Consider the following 20,679-nt stretch of genomic DNA (forward strand, 5'->3'; position numbering starts at 1 on the left):
CGGACATCCGGCAAACTGAGGGCTAGTCACGATTCGCGACTACGTGTATGCATGTACGTACGTGCTTGGTTTTTAGGTAACGAACGAGGTCACGAGCCTTTGTGCAACTCCTGACTTCTTTTGTGAATAAGGGAACCCGAAATGCTGGGACGGCGGTGGCCCTCTGGTGCTAGCTACCGCCCACCGCCCTGGGAAGGCAAAGGGAAGGGGATAGGTGATACCGACACCAGGGACAATCCAAACTAGGGTGCGTGCAAATTGCAACCAGATTGAACCAGAACGGGTGGAACACTGGAGATGAGGTGACCAGACCACCAACCCGGCCAAACTCGTGGCTGCTCGGGCTGCGAGCTGGCCAAGTTCAATCCATGCCTGCTTGGCGCTATATGGTCGCCGACCTATTGCGACGTTGCTGAAAACCGCAGTACGGGCCCCAAGGGCCCAAAGATCATTCCATATGATTGAGGGCCCTATCTGGAAGCCACTCTCAACTCTGGAGAGTAGCGGTAGCGCTGCGAACATCTCCGTGGATTCCTTCTTACCGTCTTCGAAGCCAGACTTTCTGGCTTGGCGTCCCAACGCCGGTGCTGCCGAAGCTCCCCGGACCAAAACTTACCATAATTGGGTTCCGCGATCTACGTCTGCGTCTTACCTGACCTAACGGTCTCCTTTAACCCGGGGAGCTTCCTAGCTTCTGGATATATTCGGTGTATAGAATCAATCAGGTGAGGTTGAGCACATGTGCATGTATATGTCCTCCCTTATGATGCACCCGCACCTATAATACATCAAACCAACCTATATCAGCCAGTTACATCACCTTCACTGCCAGGCTGGTCCCAATTGGATGTACCCCTCAAAGCTTAAGAGAGTGCTGCATAGTCCAGGATTTCAGCATTGATTTTCTCTCATGGGCTATCCATGTGGGGATCATTGCAGCAATTTTAAGAGCGAGCTGGTTGCTATATCATTGGATCTTGCTATGCAGAGCCAGACACAAAATACAATCGCTACCTACTTGTAGCAAGTAATGCATGGTTAGATCCAATGCAAGACACTTCAATGTTGTAACGAACGTCAAGCTCCTCGACCAAGCGGCTGTCAAAACGAATGGTTTTGGTAGCCGATGCAGGTGTGGATATCTTTAGCCGGTTTATCTGCAGACCAGACTAGTACGTACATGAGCACAAACAGAGATCAGACGAAAAAGGGACAGGGGGGATGAGACCCTTGGAACATTTGCTGGTACTTGCATTTTACCTAGTTGAGCCTGAGTTGGTATATTTCTAGCGGCCTGACACAGGACTACCTCCTACCTCAATAATGACTGAAAATTGGAATCCAGACTTGAATGTTGAATTTCAATTCTGATCCTAACAATACAAATTAATTGACCTAAAGTGTGATGAGTACTTACCAATAGCTATCTCGAAGCCGGCTGTAAAGCCACTCTGACGCCGCCTACCACTACTCCTGAGTGAAGATTACACTAGTGCACAAGCAGAACCTGTCAAACCGTCGCGGGTAATCTAAGAGCTCAACGAGTAAAGGCCACATTATATCTCGGCATTTGCCTGCTCAGGCCCAACAGCTAGTGACTCGGACAACCAGTAAGACAATGCCATAGACGTGGGCCTCGCATGTTGGTGTTGATGTTGGTGTTATTGGTTGGTGTTGTTGGTGCTCAGTCAAGCCATGAGCGTCTAATGGTTCATGCTGAAATGAACACGCTACAATGCTGGCTGGCAACTGGATGCGGGGTTGGGAGGTTCGTCTCCTCGTCTGATGTTGCTACTCGCTACATGCGGATGCGGGATCAACCGGAGGATTATTCGAGCAGATGACAGTACCACCTCGACGGGCGGGCGGTCTGACACCTATCAATTTGATACACGCCTACTGTACAGAGCAGTTCGCAATTGTATTCACCGCGTTGAAATGTTGACGTGCAGATCAGCTCGATTGCATGAATTCGCACAAACTGATCTCATACAAGTCATGGGGCGACAAGGACACAAAACTGACTCGCGTATAACCACCATGCGACAGGCGTCTGAAAACTTATTATTAGCTGATACTCGAGAATCATTGCAGTGGCTCTCTCGTCCACACGCCCAAATGCATTGGCGACGACATGAGCACATGCAAATGAGGGAAGTACCGTACGTCTCATGTGAAGCCAGTTATGGAAGTCAGTCAAAGTCATCTAAGGAGGCTCTGCTTGTACATACATTGATACATTGATGGGTGGATTTCATTCTGTCAAGTGGACACTGCGAAGCGAACAAAGCCTGGTACTTTTCATCCCAACTCTTACCACCCTGTGTTTGGTATTGCAGCTGGCAGGTGTTAAAAAGCACGGTTACCTCAGAATTAGCGTATCCCGGCATAACGGGTGTACTATGGGATGTGCCGACAAATAACTGCCAGGATCTTAACTCTCAGTCTAGATGTATGTAGGTGTATGTAAGTATTATACCCAATATGTCGAGTGTTGCAACTGTATGTAGAGATGTATGCACATGCGGCCTTGCTTGCAGGTGACTTCGCCGTAATAAACCCTCGCATGTCATGTAACGTATGCACATAGGATCATGACTACCTGCGTACCTCCTACTTATAGCGAACACATCAATCGCCTCGATCGTTTTCCTGTGATTGCCTTATTTCCTGCAGGTGCACTCGATGCTACAATGCCTACATAAGTTGGCAGTGCAGTACGCATCGTCATCTTGATGTTTAGCTATGCATAAAGATTACTAGATCCATGTAATACACGCCCTCTCGCCAAGAGAGGGGTGTAATGTCACATTCTGTTGCTGGTATGCAATGGCGGCTCAACCAAGTACATGTGTACCCACTCCACCACGAGGAATACAATCAAATCAACATTGTCTTCTGAGTCGGGTGGCAGAGTGGCGCAAAGAGCGGAAGGGCTCCGGAGAGTGCTGGGTCTCAATGTTATAATCGATGCAATAAGAGCGTTCCTATAGCCGTCCGCTGGGTATCGTCACCAAGAATTCAAGATGACCCTTCAACTTACGAGTCGACTTAAAGTGGGCAAAAAAAGACTCCAGACTGAAGAGTTGCGACTGGTCAGACACGAACCCCAGCCCGGGGCCTAGGTCCATCTGATACATCCCCAAGGTGTCAGCTAGGAAGGCCTGGTCGGGTTTGCCAAGTAGCAAGTTGTTCGTTCATCGCGGCATAAAACAGCGCAACCTGTCAAACCGAGATGTGTCTTCTAATTAAAGATCATCTGAAGCTCTTGGTGTGACAGGTGTGGTTTCTCGGTAAACAGAAGGGCTAACGCTTAGATCCTGTGATCTGGTGTCGGTCCGCCGCCGCTAATGCGTAGCTGCTTTACGGGGAATGAGGGCCGAGGAACGAACCACTGCCTCGGACGAACGAGATTCGAGACATTACGTGATGGAGTCCATAGGTATCCATTCACCACTGTCAGCCAAGCGAGCAGTCCAAGTGCCAAAGGCTGAAAGGGTCTCAGCAAAGAGTTCCACCGAAGCTAAAAGCTGCTCAACGGCAAGAGAACCCTCGCCCGCGTGTGGAATAGCTATGTCACGGAAAACGTATGGAAGCTCGGTAGCATGATGAAGAGCGGGTGGTGGCCGTGGTCGTATATACCTAACACTATGTTATTAGCGAGCCGTATTTGCTCGGTGGGCAGCGTCCGGAGCAAAAGAAATGGGGATGCAGATAGGCTTGCCAATTGCTGCCTCCAAAGCCACACCGTCCCAAGTCTCCTGGCTCATGACATCCGATTAGCACCTCTAGGCGTGACTTGATCGGAGAAGGAGGATTGATGCGACTCGGGGGATTTTCTCGTAACTTGAGGAGAAATTATTGACTTCCTCTGGTCCCTGTTGATCTATGGAATGCAGCCTGTTTATTTCCCAGCGGATCGGGATAATTCATTTCATTCTAGATCGCCCATCACCACGAACTATGTTTCTACAATTATTACGTGACATACTCTCTAGCTAATAGCGCAACCACCGCTGCCTCCCTCGAACACCACGGCTGCAGATCATATAGGTAATTTCTATACCCTCACTAGAAGAGTACGAGAATTCAATAAAGTGGCCTCAATAATGACCCTAGCCCATCAATCTCATTGCATGCCGATGGGGGTGTGGTCCAACTAAACCGCTAGAGGCAAGGGATTACCCCAGCTTATACATCCTTGTTCATTATGCCATCTGTGCTTTCAAGCCGTACCGTGCTCGTGGCGTTTCTCGCAAGTGCCCATCAACACTGTCACACGTTCAAAGACCGATGGTTAAAATTTCAACGTCATCCGTTCCATCGCCAGGCAATGGACGCCAGTCGCCATCGGCAGGAGTATCGCGGTGGAAGGGCCCGTCCAGAGCAATGGTTTCCCTGTGGCTGCTCCTGTATTGCTAGCAATCAGCTCACTATTTTGCCTAGCTCGCGACGTGCTCCCTGACTTACAAGGTTAAAAGATGATTATATGACGGCTGAATTCAATGGTGTCTTCGACTAGGTGGCCACGCGATGCATATCAAGCACAGACTTATTGACTGGCCCATGCATTCCCGTCATGTCATTGACCTCGACCCTAAACGTCGGAGTGAGGTATGTAGCTGGACTCGAGCAAACCCAAATGCGGAGAGAAGGAAGACCTAGCCTAGCCAAACGGCCAACCGTCTGGGATATTGTGTCAATGGTGGTGCTGGTCTTCCCAAAAAAGCAACGTCCCCGTCATCCGGCATATACGCTGGCTACCCGCCGTGCGTGGCGTTCGACTAAAGAGACCGAGTTGCTCCAGCGCAGCTTCATGCCTCGAGACTGCCGGCGCGGGTTACTTGCCCGCCTGGGAAGAGGAAGAAGGCCTCGGCCGACCAAGCAACGTGACGCTCGGGGATTCCCATCGTATAGCCTCGCTTAAAGTACCTACAGTATAAACTACCGGTGGCCTCCCAGGAAGAGAGGCCCGCCCCGAGGCCTGGGGACGGAGGAACCTCATACGCATAGTGTGTAGAATCCTCGGTCCTCAATTTCTTCAGCAGTCTATTTTCGAAGAAGAAGAAAAAATGATGGGACCTACGATCAAACTTACGTTGGGCGCGCCTCGTCCGTCAATCACATCTTGTTTCCGGGGCTAGGATGGTACTCTGATGTACATGGTCAGCTACGTAATCTATGGTAACAATTCCGTCAGCAGCCTCTCGGGAGCTTGTCTATTCGACTTCCGTTACCTAGATATCCTACGCGTACCCGGCTCGCTTTGATTGGACTCCATGCAGGTGTGGACAAGAAAGAGAGGGAGAGAGGACCCTTATTATCAATTTTTCTCTACTCTCAGGTCGAGGTCGAATCCGTATCAAGTTTCCATCATCAATAATCATGCATGGACACCACCGTGGTCACAGGAGATAAACCTGTGCATGTTGGCGAACTAGGCAGGCAGTTAGTTGATGTATTTTCTCCATCATCGTAATCAACGGTACCTACACATGTACCTACCGATATGCATGTACATGATGTATTCCTGCGGCAGGTACAGGACGGATGCCCAGGTGTAGGTAGGCATGTAGGTAAAGTCATGGCTGAAGGGAAGGGAAGCTTTTCCAGGCAATCAGACGCCTACTTCTGATGGACGCCTCTTTCAAACCGTTAAACTGCACGCCCCACCATGTGCAGGATTAACCCTTGACACAATCAGCCCTGTATGTCTCTCTCACTCTCAATCCCTCTTCTTCTTCTTTCTGTCTTCTCGTCTTTAATCACCCCCCCTTGATGGCGGCTAAGGTATATCACATTGATACGAAAGACATGACTTGACCTGACCGAGGTAGACATAGGCCCGGTCTCGCTCGAGTGGATGGAGGGACCTGGAAATCTTGTACTGACTTTTCGGCGGACTGGCCCTGGCTTCCTCCACTGTACTGGAGCGCCTGGCTGGCACTGCGCATATCCCATCTAATTTAACGACGCTTGGACGCCGGACAGTGGTTTACGGAGAATTTATGAACCAGGCCCGCAACCCTTCAACCTAGCAGGCATATCACGGCATAGCATTTGGCTCCCAGGATGCCTCGAGTCCTAAGCCTGAACAATATGTCATCGACATATACGCTATCATAATGTACCTCCACGCATTGCACATACCCATCTCCACTAGTGCGCTCCATTCTCGCTGGGAAAAGTAATATCATTTCCAATCTGATAGCATGGCATGGTTGGTCTAAATAGGGTAGGTACTTTACCTAGGCTGCTCCTATCGAAGCTACACTGACCTTATTACCTCTTTTTCTACTGTAGCTCTAGCTCATGGGTGAAGGAGCGAGTGCGCCTGGGTTGATTGACAAGAATATTAGAAGATACACCCCCAGTCAGCGTGTCCGGGATCGAGCCACACTTGTGCGCTCCAGTCCCGGTCCCAGTACCCAGTCCCAGTCCAGGTTCTAGTCGTTAGAGACACCCTTGTTCCCACACCATGCATTTCATCAACATCGACCCAGGTGTCATTCTTGGGAAGTACCCACAGGTGGGTTCCATGCCAGGCTTGTCCTGTCTTCTTCGTCTGGTCTCTGCGCTTCCCTTTTCCCCAATTAGAGCTGTGTAGGCTTGGGTAGTTCACACCCAACCCAACCACCCCCCTGCTTCAAATGGCCGCCCCCCCCCCCCCAGGTCTTTTTCATGTCGATACCTTTCATCTGGGTATTGTATTGTACGGCCCGCCCTCGAAGGAGAAGCAGCAGGGGGTAGCCGTAGTGAGTAGGTACTTGCCAACCGGTGCATTGTACATCCAGAGGTATCGACCTACCGTTCAGAGCTGCTCAGCGGATCTGGCGTCCGTGCAATGGTCTGGCGCCCCCATGAACCAATATCCTGGTCACTACATATTGGGCCAATCTCTAATGAGTTGCACAAAAACCTCCCACGATCCCACTTGGTTGATCGTTGTGAGAGACATTTGAGCTTCCTCCCATCTTTGTCCCTACTGTTCAAAGTCCTCGACTTGAACTGGCGCCTCAGAGTAACCGTGCTGCCTCCCAAATCGGCTAATAAGCTCGTGCTGCCACCTGAGTCGAGGCACCGCTTTGGATCTGCACCTTTCCGTCGCCTGTCTGCTCTCCAACATACTCACAACACTGCCGCATGCCGTACAACTTGACGCTCGAAAGTCTTGGTGGCCCAAAGTCTTGCCAAACCACCATCGTGTCCCACGAAGAGTCGAACTCGCCCCTAAAACCTCGCCAGAAGTCACTTGCCCGGAGTTGCCTCCCAGCGACGGCACAAAGGTCGGATATCTTGTCTTGAAGAGCACGCCTCGGCTGTCCTCATAGCTGGGATTTCAACCCACCAAGCCTCTGCACGAGCTCGCCAGCAACACTTCGCCTTATTCGCCTGTATCGTGGATTGCGCCTCGTCGTTTGAACCTTGAGGAATTCGAATCAGCAACGACCAAGGGCACCCGGCCACCTCCGTCTAGCGCAGACGTCAGGAGCTCTCTGCCCTGTTACTTGCCTCCACCAGGTCTCCGCCCGAATCCATGCAAAACCTAATCCATAATAGCGAGCAGACTCAAGATTCACTCGGCCAGCGCCGAGGCATATCCAATCTGGCGCGCTTCGCTCTCGACCTGAGTTGGGCCAGCGCAGCGACGGAGTGCCCTCTCGGTTCAAGGGCCTATCCTTCTCCGCCCATGTCAGGGTCGCCACCGCTCCCACCCAAGCCAAACTTGGAGGCCGGTGAACGCGGCCAAAGTAGCTTCCAGCCCACCAGTCACGATGCGTTCCGCACTGGCCCAAGTATACCTGGGATAGAGTACCGAGCACATTCACAGCAAGGGATACAAAACCCTCAAGCACAGCTCCCACCACCCATGGCGAGTGGGATTCGAACATATCCGGGAGAAGCAACAGAGCGAGCTGCGTTTCCCTATCGACGCCCCGAAGGAGCCATGGGAAGACCAATTTCCTATCATGGCCAAGCAGGCCCCATGGTCTCACAGTCACAGTACCCGTTACCGCCAGTCGCGGGGCATGCCTCGGGCCCTTCGCCTTATTCTTTACCGACAAGGCCGCAACCTCCGGAGAACCCGCCGTATACTTCGCCCAAATCCCAAAGGGAAAACCAAGGGACACGTTGCTTCGGCCTGTGTCCCTTGCAAAAGAGCCCATTTGAGGTATGTTGATTTGTCCCCCGAAGGTTAATATGCCAGAAACTGACTCTCGCAGATGTGATGGTACGTTGTGTTCAGAGATTTCCTCCGTTTTCCATTATCGATATTGCCATGAACCAAATGTCCAGTCTTGTGCGAGGTGATGATTGGATTCCGCCGACCCTGGCAGCTGCAAAGTTCCAGAGCTCGAAGGTTTTATGATGCTCCGCCAGTGATGTTTCCCCGCGAATCAGAGGCGGACGACAGCGCCAGAGCCTAGTGTCCTACATACAGGTTTAGCATGCAAAAGCGGCCTTGTTATGGAGGCATTGGGTTGCTGGGGCCAGGGGAGGCCTCTTGAAATCAGCCAAGTTCGGGGAGCAGTAAAATCTGTTGCTCAGGACGAAGAGGCTTTTGCGATGTTGAATCATTTATGAAAATCAACGCAAACCTTAGCACAGAATCCCGCACACGTTGCCACTCATACTTACGCAACGGTGCCCTCATTGCATGGCGAATTGGTTCTCCTTTTTTGGCTGCCAGATCATTGCTGACTTTCATTGCTCGCTAGCTCAAAGGCCTTGCTCCCGATGCCTAAGTAATGGCAAAGAGGATGCTTGCGTAGACGTGCAACACAAAAAAAGAGGTCGACCAAGGCTACGAGATGATCGGGAATCACGATTCGATGCAGCCCGTTTTTGGCAACCCCACGGAATCCAGTGTACGGCGGCCAGTCTCGTTATTTGCACCAGTCAGTGCCCCCGCGGTGCCTTACGACGACCCCCTCCGAAGGACACAGTCGTATCGAGTATTGAAATCACAACCACCGGACCCCACTATACCGAGGTATCTTGACCGCGGATCCGCTAGCGATGCCAATGTCTACCTCCGCCACTGACTATCGCACCACGACCTTCGGAGCCAGTCGCGTTTTTGACAGTTGATCTCGAGGTTGCAAGGGTGTCGAACACGTTTGTGGATGCTATCGGGGCCGGGTCAGCACAGGCAATCCAGCGACGTCGGCTGGAGGATCTCATCCTTCCCCAGGAGCGAGAGAGAGTAATCGCTCTCCAACGCTCACTCCAAGACGAGCAATCCAGGAAAGAACCGACCTATTTGCCGCCTATATTTGGTCGTCAAGAGGCAGACAGGGTATTCCAGGCGCTTCCGTTCGACCCTGAAACGATCTCCAGCTTCCCATTAGACCGGCAGGATACATTCTACTTCAAAACAGTAGAGGGCCAGCCACGGCAGTATCCCATCCGGCTCGGCCTGGTGAAGGAGGACTCCATATACTTTGTTGTCGTACTCCTTGTGATGCAGCCCAGGTCTCTCTCGAATCCTTCGCCCTCCGCACAACAGAGAGATCTTCCTTATGCGTATCAGTCTCAGGCTTATACGCAGCTGACGCCCGTGTCAGCATCTTTCGATCCAAATAGGCATCGATGGGGCGAGCTATTGGATTCCAGAGACACTGGACATGGCGCCCGGCAACCTGTGACCCCAGCTTCTATAGTTGCAGGACCGAGTCCAGGCGTAAGCCCCAATATTCCTTCATATTCGCCGTCATCTGTTCGATCAGATCATCCGTCAGGACCGTCATATCATATACCTCGAAGCGAATTGTCGATGCACAGGCATTCTCAGGCGCCAGGCTATCAGCTTCCACCAATACGAAGCCAAGCACAACCTGTGCACCAAGCAGACCCCCGGACAGGGCGGGTTGATATTGGCGGTTTGCTCGATCAGCCGAATGTCCCAAGGGGCTCATAGCATTCGGCGACATTCCATCTTTTGAATTGCCCCTCTGGGTCAGGAACCTTCGTCTTTGTCACCTAGTGACGTCCAGAATAAGCAGCAACTCTCCATGGCCGGCCAAGTCCGCCATATGCTGCGTACGTGTACAATTATACGTTGAATACCCCATTCGTTGCGTTGGAGATACCATTGTCCATGATCAGCACGGCCTTCCATGACTTCTCTTCCGAAGATTACTTCTAATTCATGACTCTCGGACCCGACCACGATATTTCTTTGCATCCGGTTGGCGTTTGGTTCCTTGGTTTCTTTTCTTTGTCCTGCGAGCATCGGCCGCTGGTTTAGGGTTTCTGGGATGTAATTGGAATTTTTGCTAATACAAATGCACCGCGTGCTCGACGGTTGCAGGGGCGGTGTGTCGCTGTCGCGGGGAACTCCTTATTCCGATGGCCACATCTTTCACAACCAGGATTGAGTCGGGTGGTAGGAAGACTTTTCAGTCTCAAGAGGAGCCGCTATATCCGGAGGCGACTGTCAACACGCCCACATTATTGGGCAGCATCTTGGGAGGCAGGCTGCGAAGGGTTGCACAGCGCGGGGTTCGCCGATTTCGTCGAAGGGCTTTTCCGGCACGAATATGACTGCCCCATACGGAACAGAGGAGTTGGCAGAGGATCCTACGTAGCGGGATTTCCAGATGGATATTTGTCGCAGTTCGTATACGCCACAGGCAGCGTTAGGAGATAAGCCAAAGTATGTACGATATATTGAAATATAGGAAGAAGAAGGATAGGAAGAGCAAAGCAAAGGAAACGGAACAAATCCCACGAGGGTACCAAACATCAAGCAAGAAACAAAAAGGTTTCTTCTTAATTTCCCGAGTCGGGCTGAAAATGGATCCAAGCTTATATTGAGTTGCCGTATTGAGTCGAGTTATCTGGCTTGCTAAGGCAAATGTGACGTGGTAGGACGGGTATTGTTGATATATAACACCTGTACTATTGCACGGGACATGGTCGAGGCCGTCAATAATAACCCAATTCGAGGGGCCAGGGCTACGGGGAGGGATGTTGAGGGTTTAATTTTGATGATGATCAGATGCGTAATAGTATTAAGTGGCCAAGTAAGTCTAAATCGTGTTGCTATTCTGCCACGAAGAATAGGGAGAGTTACTTCAGGATAGAAGAAGCAAGCCTCACAGGCACGCAAAGTAGAAGTGATGGAGGACGGGAATGAATACCCTCTCCTTTCCCTGGGAAACCACTTTCATATTGGCACATACATGCACATACAGAGAGAGCCACCACATATTCATTCATCCAATGTCGACCGATTTGATTTCAGGGGTGGTAGCCGCGCGCAGGCACACGGACACACAGACACACACCTCGCGCTCTTTGGGGGGGGGGGGCAGGAGGCTTTTCCCGCTGCATACGGTCGGGAAATAAGATCGTGGATGTGGGCGGGACCCAAGCGTCGCTCGCCAATGAGAAAATAACCCGAGGCGGGAATGTCCAAAGTCTATCTACTACCACTGTAGGCAGCTTGCTAGCATGTAACCCCAAGGCCAGGGACACCGGCCAGGGAGTGGTGTGTGCCACCACCACCTGCCGCTCCAGCCCAGCATTTCCCAAAAAGTGCGACCTCACCGACCGACCAACATTTCGTCTTTAGCGGGATTTGCCGCTAGGTGGGATGGTTTTAGCGGGCACTTGCTGACGACAGACACCCAGACACCCACTAACTGCAGTCAGTTGCGTAGTCGCGTAGGCACTCACTCGAAATTGAATGATCAGGAGTCGTCGCCACAACTACTTACATGTATGGTCTGATTATCCAAATGATACATCTTGAAATACATCAATCTATACTAAAGAAAACAGAGAGTGTTGGGTGGTATCAAAACAGAAAATGCAATTTGACCAGTGTTGCCAATGAGCGAGAAACGACTGGACCAGCGGGCGCGGCTTGACGGCCAGGACCCGGTGAGCCGTCACAGGCCACAACGGGCACAAGTACGCTGCAAGCTGCCAGCCAGGTCCACCGTCCAGGTCGTAGCCTGGATTGAGGATTGATTGTTATCAAAATGACCTGACAAGACCACCTAGCACGTGGACCAATAGCAACGGCTGTTCGCGGTTAACAGAAGCAATTGCCCTACCTCCTACCCAGAACTCCATGGCGATCCCTGTTGAGCGAGCGTAAGCGACGTCTTGGTCAGCACCGTCTGCCATCAACCGGACCACGACGGAATTGCGTCCCCGAATCGGCTGAAGAGGGAAGAGGATGATGCTACCTCAACCGGCAAGGGATATCAATAAAAGGAAATTCCAATTTCATTTTCCTGCACATGCTGACCTTATCGCGTGCAACGGAAGCACACCCTGAGGAAATGATCAGCTCGCACGCAACCAAGCCCAGTCCATCCAAATTGCATCCCGCCATCTTCAAATAGGACAACTCGAGAAGGAACCAAATGGACACGATAACCCATAACACGTTGATATGACGTACCAAAGAAAGAGAAAGAGGCAGAGGGGACAAAAAAGCAACCGCGCGCGCCGTAGGAACGCGGGCGGCCCTCGACCGTCAGGCCAATGCTGCTAGCTCAAGCCATCATCGCCCTTGCTCGAAGACGCCTTGATCCTCTTTGCTGTGTGGTCGGAGTCCAAGCTCTTTCTCGCCGACTGATCACTGCCATCCCGTCGCTGTTCGCCGGTCACAGCGGTACTGCCTTCTGCCCGCTGCTGCTGCTGCTTGGACTTTAGCAACTCTTCAATCTCCTGGTCATTCTGTCGGGCTCCCTTGGGCTGTTGTCTTCGATGACTTCTTGGATCGCCCGCTTCTTCTTCTGAGGCTGGGTCTCGTAAGGTAGCGGCGGGGGCGTCAGGCCCCGAAACTGGCTGTCGTCCCACTTCAGGATGTCATCGCGAATGCTTACGGGCTGCTGTTCGTCTTGAGCGGGTTGATGGAGCTGGGCTTGGCGGACAAGGGCGCGCGTCAACGGCCGTCTTGCTGGAGGACCCTGTGCCCTTTCTTGGGGTTCGCGGTCGGCACGAGGGGTCCCACTGCGACTTCTGCGCTCGCTCGAGTTAGTAAATCGCCGGGGGAACTGATGTCGGGCTTAGCGCAGCTGGTCAACGTACTCCGATCCAACCGTCGCATGTGTTGAGAGGGCCTCATCTTCCCCAGCCGCGGACTGGCCTAGACTTCCGGCAACCGATCGTGGCATGATGGCAGTTCTTCTTTTATCAACACAAAACGCACAGATGATTTATGATATCAATGGCACACAATATAACAGGTAAAGTTCTCTGGAGCTATCAGACTAGACTACCGCGCAAGAATGCACCACCCATCACCGCAGCTTTATATAAGACGCGACAGGATACACTTCCGTTTTTCAGACGGTGCCTGGAGCACCTGCGACACCATCATGCAAGGCTATAGCAGGTGGTGAATATGATCAATACTCGGGGTCGCCGTCACTTGTCTGCACTGCTTGTCTGCGCCTTGCATTCCTGTTGCATCCGAAGATACCAGGCTAGTCATCTTGACGGAGGTCTGTCTTCTGTTCTTCTACCGTTTACACTAGGGACTTAACATAGTGCCGTATGTGGCGCTTGTCAGCCCAGCAGCGACCCTGGCCTTTCGTAGATCAGCCCCTAGACTCGACAGGAAGATAAAAGGCGAGATTCTAGTAGACTTTGATCTGCTAAATTTAACGACCAGGCCAGTATAGGTAGTACGAACTAGAGCACGCGGCTACCATGCACATAAGACTGCGGAAGCGCGGTGCATTGCATGCTTACTTTTGTTAGCAAGGCTGTTCTGCTTCCCGTACGCTTACGGGCTGCACACGGCATTTTCTCGTAACACCCAGTCTCGCAGAAAACAAGCGCTGAGCGGATTTCGCACCTTCAAGTTGGAGGGAGTCCGACAGTCGTCCATGGCTCAGCCACCACCACGAACTGTTGCAGGGGTATATAGCCGCCCCCAAATAAGTATGTGCCCTCCAGATGGCCATGGAATAACTTCTGAAGAAGAGGGGCCATGCCATGCAATTGTGTCACGAACAGTAGGCAACGTCATCTTTACTGCAAGGCGCTGCTATGTGTGTATCAGAAGCCATTGGCAAATCTTGCGACCCACTGTCAACCATGATTATCCAGGGGAACCCGACAAATTCTGCCATGTGTAATGGTGAGGTTCTTGTACTAACTTATGCTACAACCTTGCGAAAACAGGAACCCGATCTCCCGGGCTCGTGCAGGATGGCATTTGATATAGTGGGAATTGGATAAGAAGAAATCAAAGACTATATACTTACCTACACATGAACTGCATTCGAGATTGAACGGAACATGTGACTCTTCTGCGATGTATAGTCTGACCAGAATATAAGGTGTTGCAGATGATGAAGTACCCAATGAAGCGTGATCCTTACTTAAATCAACCAGTACTTCTGAGCAATTTATGTTTTGTTGTGTTACATAGATGCCATCGAGCTGATTGACGACAACCTCTCGGAAGCAATTCCGTCGAGCGATAGGAGGGACAGCAACAGCAATAGCAACAGCAATAACATTATTAATATTCGCTGCGCCGCTTTTCACTAGAGAAACGCTGCGCCGCAACAAAGCCGATCGAACACTCTGGGCAACGTGCTTGTTACTGCTTACATACGCACACAATCACACCCACAAACCCAAGAAGAGCCTCGATGGATTTGCCACCCCTGGTTTGATAAGCCGTGGGGGCCGGATTGAGAAGAAGGCCTTCAGCCGGGGTGGTGAGGCATCTCTATCTAGGGAATGTCTTGTAGGTCATAGAGAAGACGTAGATACAGAACAATATAGTTATTGTATTGGGTTTAGCAGCAGATATGGAATGGGTTGGAGGTGAAGCAGTCCTGGCGCGGACTACAGCTCTTGCTGTTACCTGGTTACCATCATCACGCTCCTGACGGAGGGTTTTTGCAATGGTAAACCATGGTGCGAGGTTCTTGATAGCTCCAGTGGTTGCCGTGTCCCGAGGCGACCTGAACAACGCTTATAGTTCAGCCTCAGCTCCGCGTCACAGTAGGCCTGACCAGAGATGTAAGCGCTCCAGGATATGGCGTCGAAGCCTCGTCATAGTCTAGTCGTAGTGAACGGAAACAAAGCTTAATACAGACATTTGTCGGGAGGCATTATCCAATCACCCCCCGATACATCTATAGTATGACGGAGGGGTGCTTTTACGAAGAACTTTTGAGGGGCGCGGTGACCATGATGGTCGTTGGGTGCGGGCTGACCACCCTGACCACCATCCCTTTCGAAGCAAGCCCAGAGGATCAGACACCGTAGACATCGATCAGAAAGCCCCAAGCACATCGACCGCCACGCCGAGGGCCATTTCGGCCAAGCCCATGGCCAGGGCCAGGTCGTCGTAGTTCTTCTGCATGCCCTCGGAACCCAGCAGCGCCTTCTTGTGGGCCTCCTGCTCCTCGCTCGGCGGCAGGACCCGCACGTTGGCGAGGCCGTGGACGTCGTGCGACTCGCCCGCGCAGGTCAGGCGGATGGCCCACTCCAGCTGGTACGTCAGCGAGATGTTGTACGTGTCGAAGGAAGGGTAGAGAAAGCGGCCGAACGGACTCTCGGCCGGCGCACCCAGCGTAGAGGATCCCGTCTGTGACAGGCGGATGCCAAGATGGGCGCCGAGGTTGAAAGGCGTGCCCATGAAAAAATGCCCTTGCTCGCTGGGCACGAAATGGGAGTAGTCCAGAATCGGCCTGTCGGAGGCTCTCACGATGTCATCGTCGACGGGCCGGATCGAGAATCGCCCGTTGCTGTTACCGTTGAGGCTCTCGGGGCTTGCGATGGCGATGTGCTTCTCGTCAGTGAGTTTGGTAGGGATGTCACTCGTCGTGTATTCGGGTGGCGGCTCATCTCTGATATTACCTCGCACTACGAGGGGGACTTTGAATGTGTGGTCTGCCTGCGAGAGTCCAAACCGGATAGGAAACTTGTGCTCGCGCTCTTCCTTGTGGTAACTGGTGAAATCTCCCGGAGCCCGGATCCGGGTCTTTGATTTCAGACCTAGCTCAATGGATACAAACTCCACAGGCGGTAGACGGGAGGGATCGCCGTCCGGGCAGATGGAAGTGACCTCATCCTGTAGCTTGGGGACGATGTATATCTTCAATGGGATGGGGTCCGGATGATCCAGCTGAATGACAGTCGGGTAAGCCACCTTGGCAGTATAGGCATACTTGGGCGTCTTGGAAGGGTTCCAGAACCTCCGCTGCCTCTCCCGAAACGTTGGCTTTCTCTCCGCGTTTTCGGCGAGCAGCATTTCGGTCCGGAGGAGGCGGGTTGCTTCGCGGATCCCGAATTCGAAGTCGCCACCTCCGATAGGCTGAGCCGTCGAGTGCTTGCGGATAAACAGGGGAAATTGAACCGTGACACTCTCGGTGCCCGGACAGACCAGACAGGCCTCGAGGACGTACTCGATGTACGCCTCGAACTTGCTCCCAGACCAGCCCGACTTCGAGACGAAGTAATACACCGATGGAAGCTCATGCTTCGTCACATCGTCCTGCGACGAGCTGAGGTAGACTCCATGCCGATGGCCGCCCCCTTCTTCTTCTCCTCCTGCTGCCGCCGCCCGCTGCTTCTGCTGCTGCTGCTGTCGTTGTGAGGCGAGCTCGCCCTTCTCCCGCTTCCAGTCGTCCCCGCGTGACGCGAAGCCCGGCTGCGACGTCTCGGGGATGGTGACGGCGAAGGGGAACCGCGCCAGCCCCGTCACGGCGCCCTGGGCCACGACGTGCGATTTTTCGAACAGCACGGCGCGGCCGCGGTAGATATGGGTCGTGTTGGACCCCTTGCGCACCACCTTGGTCTTGGCGCGGCCGAACAGCCGGATGCGCACCTCGGTCCGGTCGCCGTGCTTCTTCTTCTTTGGGAAGAAGGCCCGGCTGCAGCTCACGTGACCTCGCACGGTGTCGCCGGGCACGTAGACCGACTGGAAGTCGGTGATGTCGATGTCCACACCGGCCTGGCCTTTGAATGCGTGGCGTGGCATGGTGGAGGAGGCCTGGTTATAACGGCTCAGGGCTAGATGATGGATGCTAGAAGCTGGTTCGTGTGGTTTTAATGTGAACCGGTACAGGTATCAGCTTGGGGGGGAGGGTTCTATATTTGGGTAGTCATCGCTCTATCAGCTCGGTAGAACAGAAAGCCAAGATAAAAGGGGCCCTTCGTATTTATAGGCTGGTGGTCAAGAGGAACTCAAGCTCGAATGTACCCCAGACCGAATACAAGTAGTACGTACAGAGAGCGAAGTAAGTTTCAGCTCCTGGCAATGGATGCATGGATGAGGCATAGAACGACACAACGATCTACAGCCATTGGCCACACACGCAGCCTGATGATCTTATCTTAGACGAATCCTACATGCGTCATATGAGTGTCGAAATTCCAAGTAATGTGCGAACCAATCAATGTTGGCCACCAACCGGGGATCTGCACTTGTATACCTTGTATACCTGCCCATCTTCGCAGTACCATACTGTTGAAGGCAAGGACTCTTGGCTGAGCTTCAGCTTCGCTTTGGTGAGTTGGCTTTGTGCCGACAATCGCATATGGAGCCGAACGCCGCTCATGACTTATTGTTAGGCAATCCGAGGTGCCTGCGCTAATGTAGATACCCACCCAGTCTACATATACCAGGTAGTCATACATGACCCATTTCATTCGATGTTCTTTTCGAAGACCTGCGAAACGAGGTGCAAGGTCATGAGAATGTTTTGCGGTAGAGGTTGTACCTGTATAAAAGTAAAGGAAGAAGGTGCGTTGGTACAGGCAATTCGAAATGGCCAATGCTCAATTGGAGCAGGAGCACCTTCCGTCATGTGATTCTTATTAGTAGCAAGCATCATCCGCATCTTGCTTCCCTCAAGAACAGCATCTTTCGGTCCAAACGGCAACACTCTCCAAATGCAATCGAATGAATGAGAAAGAAACATAATTCCAGGCTCACATTTGCGATTGGTACGCCGCTCATCGAAGAAGCCTTAGCTGCCTGGGAATGATTGCGTAGGCTTTGCCTCAATGAAGGCACGATAGGGCATCCCTGCACAGCCTAGGCCACCATATATCTGCCCTCCTCTAGAGCAGCGAAGCGACGTTCCATCCGTGGCAGAGACCTTGCAAATCCCTGAAGATGGACGAGGTTATGGATATAGATGCTCCAAGGGGAGTCAAAAGAAAGGCCGACGAGTCTCTAATAGAAGAGGCAGGCCCGCGCCGAATCCAGGTAAGTACCTTGCTTGATCAATCACTTCCCAGTCACTTTACCTTAAACTGACCGGTGTCTCTCACATCCAGGCACTGGACCAAGATGTCGTGAACAAGATCGCTGCAGGGGAAATCATCGTAGCTCCGGTTCATGCTTTGAAGGAGTTGATCGAAAACGCAGTTGATGCAGGCTCCACATCCCTCGAGGTCCTAGTTAAAGAAGGTGGATTGAAGCTCCTGCAAATCACCGACAATGGCCATGGCATCGACGTGAGTACTCCTTTGATCCAACCACTATGTTGCATTGGAATCTTACGATATTGCTAGAAAGATGACATGTCCATACTCTGCGAAAGGTTTACCACTTCAAAGCTGAAGAAATTCGAGGACCTGCACAGCATCGACACTTATGGCTTTCGAGGTGAAGCTCTGGCTAGTATAAGCCACATTGCGCATCTCACAGTCACCACAAAGACCAAGGACTCCAACTGCGCATGGCGTGCCAATTACGACGGGGGAAAGCTGGTACCGGCCAAACCAGGCCAATCTGCGGACCCGAAGCCGACAGCAGGGAGGAACGGCACTCAGATCACGGTAGAAGACCTTTTCTACAACGTGCCAACTCGGCGGAGGGCTTTCAGGTCTGCATCTGATGAGTATAACAAGATTATCGACATGGTGGGACGCTACTCAATCCACTGCCAAGGAGTCGCCTTTTCTTGTAAGAAGCATGGCGATTCTGGGATATCTATAGCTATCCAGGCAGCTGCCACTACTATGGATCGTATCCGCCAAATCCATGGAAGCAGTGTGGCGAACGAGTTAATCGAGTACGCTGCCGCCGATGAGCGCTATGGATTCAGCGCCAAAGGATGGGCGACTAATGCAAATTACCATATCAAGAAGACGACCCTACTTATTTTCATCAACAATCGAGCGGTCGAATCTTCCAATATCAAAAAGGCCATCGAACAGACGTATTCGACTTTCTTGCCCAAGAACGGCCACCCTTTTGTCTACCTCAGCCTTGAAATCGACCCCCAGCGCGTAGATGTGAACGTGCATCCAACCAAGCGGGAAGTGAACTTCCTCAACGAAGACGAGATCATTCAGGCAATCTGCGAGAACATCCGGGACAAGTTGGCTGCTGTTGATACAAGCCGTACCTTCATGACGCAATCCCTGCTACCTGGAACTATTGGGACATCGAGCACACCACAGTCTGACCCCAGTAGCTCCTCCGCGAAGACGCCCGCTGCAAAAGGCAAGACTCCGGTGCGGCCCTACGAGAATAATCTTATACGCACAGATTCCTCTATGCGTAAGATCACCAGTATGTTCCCGACTGCTAGCAAAGACGGGACATCTGCGGTGCCAGAGGATACGGACATGGAGCCAGAGTACCAAACCACAGATCGCGAGCCTATCGTCTGTCGCTTGACTAGTGTGCGTGAGCTACGGACAGCTGTGAGGCATGATATGCATCACGGCCTGACAGAAATATTCGCTGGTCACACCTTTGTTGGTATAGTTGATGAGCGGAGAAGACTGGCTGCTATGCAGGGTGGTGTGAAGCTTTACCTAGTGGATTATGGACGTGCTTGTCTCGAATATTTCTATCAGGTCGGACTTACCGACTTTGGGAACTTCGGCACTATCAAATTCCAGCCAGCCCTTGATCTGCGCGAGGTTCTCACTATAGCCGCCCAACATGAAAAGGCAACAGCAGCTGATGGAGAACTTGCCGATGACGATGATTTCAATGTCGAGGAAGTCGTCGAGATGGTAACAGACCAGTTGATTGAGCGACGCGAAATGCTTCAAGAGTACTTCAGTCTCGAGATCTCCCCAGCCGGCGAATTAATCAGTATCCCGCTTCTCTGCAAAGGATATACGCCAACCATGGCAAAACTCTCTCAATTTTTACTCCGGCTAGGCCCGCACGTGGACTGGACAGATGAGCAGGCCTGCTTCGAGGGCTTCCTTCGTGAGCTGGCAAGCTTTTATGTGCCCGAGCAGTTGCCGTCAATGCCAGGCAACACCGAGCAACTAGAGGCGGAAGACATTTCGGAAGAGCTCAAGGCCAGACGAGCGCACGTCAGACGAGCAGTCGAGCACGTCTTTTTCCCAGCGTTCAAGGCAAGACTGGTGGCTACGAAGTCCTTGATGAACGGCGCCGTGCTAGAACTGGCCGACTTGAAGGGGCTTTACAGGGTATTTGAAAGATGTTAAGACATCCGAGAAGGACGGGTCAGCACGATGGACTGACGATAGATACCTTGGAGCTGGAGTTTGGTATTGCTTTGCCACTCACAATCTGTCTGCGATCTTGGCGCGAGCTACTACGGCATATGGGTCAAAGGCGCATGCATACCGTACATATGGATGACTGTATTAAAGAACATAGCTTCATGACGACATCACAAGATCTCTGTGCATCAATCAAGGTAGCTTTCAAATATAACAAAAACTTCATGAGGTTCATGATGAAAC

The 20,679-nt window shown here is 52.1% G+C and overlaps 4 protein-coding genes across 4 annotated transcripts; 2 read left to right on the forward strand and 2 right to left on the reverse strand.

The window, feature by feature from the left end:
• Positions 1-7,537: 7,537 nt before the first annotated feature.
• PG994_000446 (uncharacterized protein) lies at positions 7,538-9,922 on the forward strand (the record flags this gene model as incomplete). The annotated part of the gene is made up of 3 exons (XM_066851855.1): positions 7,538-8,173; positions 8,775-9,029; positions 9,071-9,922. 3 exons carry the CDS (start codon positions 7,538-7,540, stop codon positions 9,920-9,922), a joined length of 1,743 nt encoding a protein of 580 aa, XP_066722487.1.
• Positions 9,923-12,671: 2,749 nt separating this feature from the next.
• Positions 12,672-13,139, reverse strand: PG994_000447 (uncharacterized protein; the record flags this gene model as incomplete). The annotated part of the gene is made up of 2 exons (XM_066851856.1): positions 12,672-12,981; positions 13,054-13,139. 2 exons carry the CDS (start codon positions 13,137-13,139, stop codon positions 12,672-12,674), a joined length of 396 nt encoding a protein of 131 aa, XP_066722488.1.
• A 2,123-nt stretch (positions 13,140-15,262) lies between these two features.
• Positions 15,263-16,972, reverse strand: PG994_000448 (uncharacterized protein; the record flags this gene model as incomplete). Its single annotated transcript, XM_066851857.1, has 1 exon — positions 15,263-16,972. One exon carries the CDS (start codon positions 16,970-16,972, stop codon positions 15,263-15,265), a length of 1,710 nt encoding a protein of 569 aa, XP_066722489.1.
• Positions 16,973-18,112: 1,140 nt separating this feature from the next.
• Positions 18,113-20,418, forward strand: PG994_000449 (MLH1 protein; the record flags this gene model as incomplete). Its single annotated transcript, XM_066851858.1, has 3 exons — positions 18,113-18,205; positions 18,277-18,456; positions 18,514-20,418. The coding sequence occupies 3 exons, from the start codon at positions 18,113-18,115 to the stop codon at positions 20,416-20,418; spliced, it is 2,178 nt and encodes a 725-aa protein (XP_066722490.1).
• Between the last annotated feature and the right edge of the window lie 261 nt (positions 20,419-20,679).

The sequence above is a fragment of the Apiospora phragmitis genome (assembly GCF_038363925.1).
Source record: "Apiospora phragmitis strain CBS 135458 chromosome Unknown utg000001l:1.0-2902119.0:1.0-2906034.0, whole genome shotgun sequence".
Lineage (NCBI taxonomy): Eukaryota > Fungi > Ascomycota > Sordariomycetes > Amphisphaeriales > Apiosporaceae > Apiospora > Apiospora phragmitis.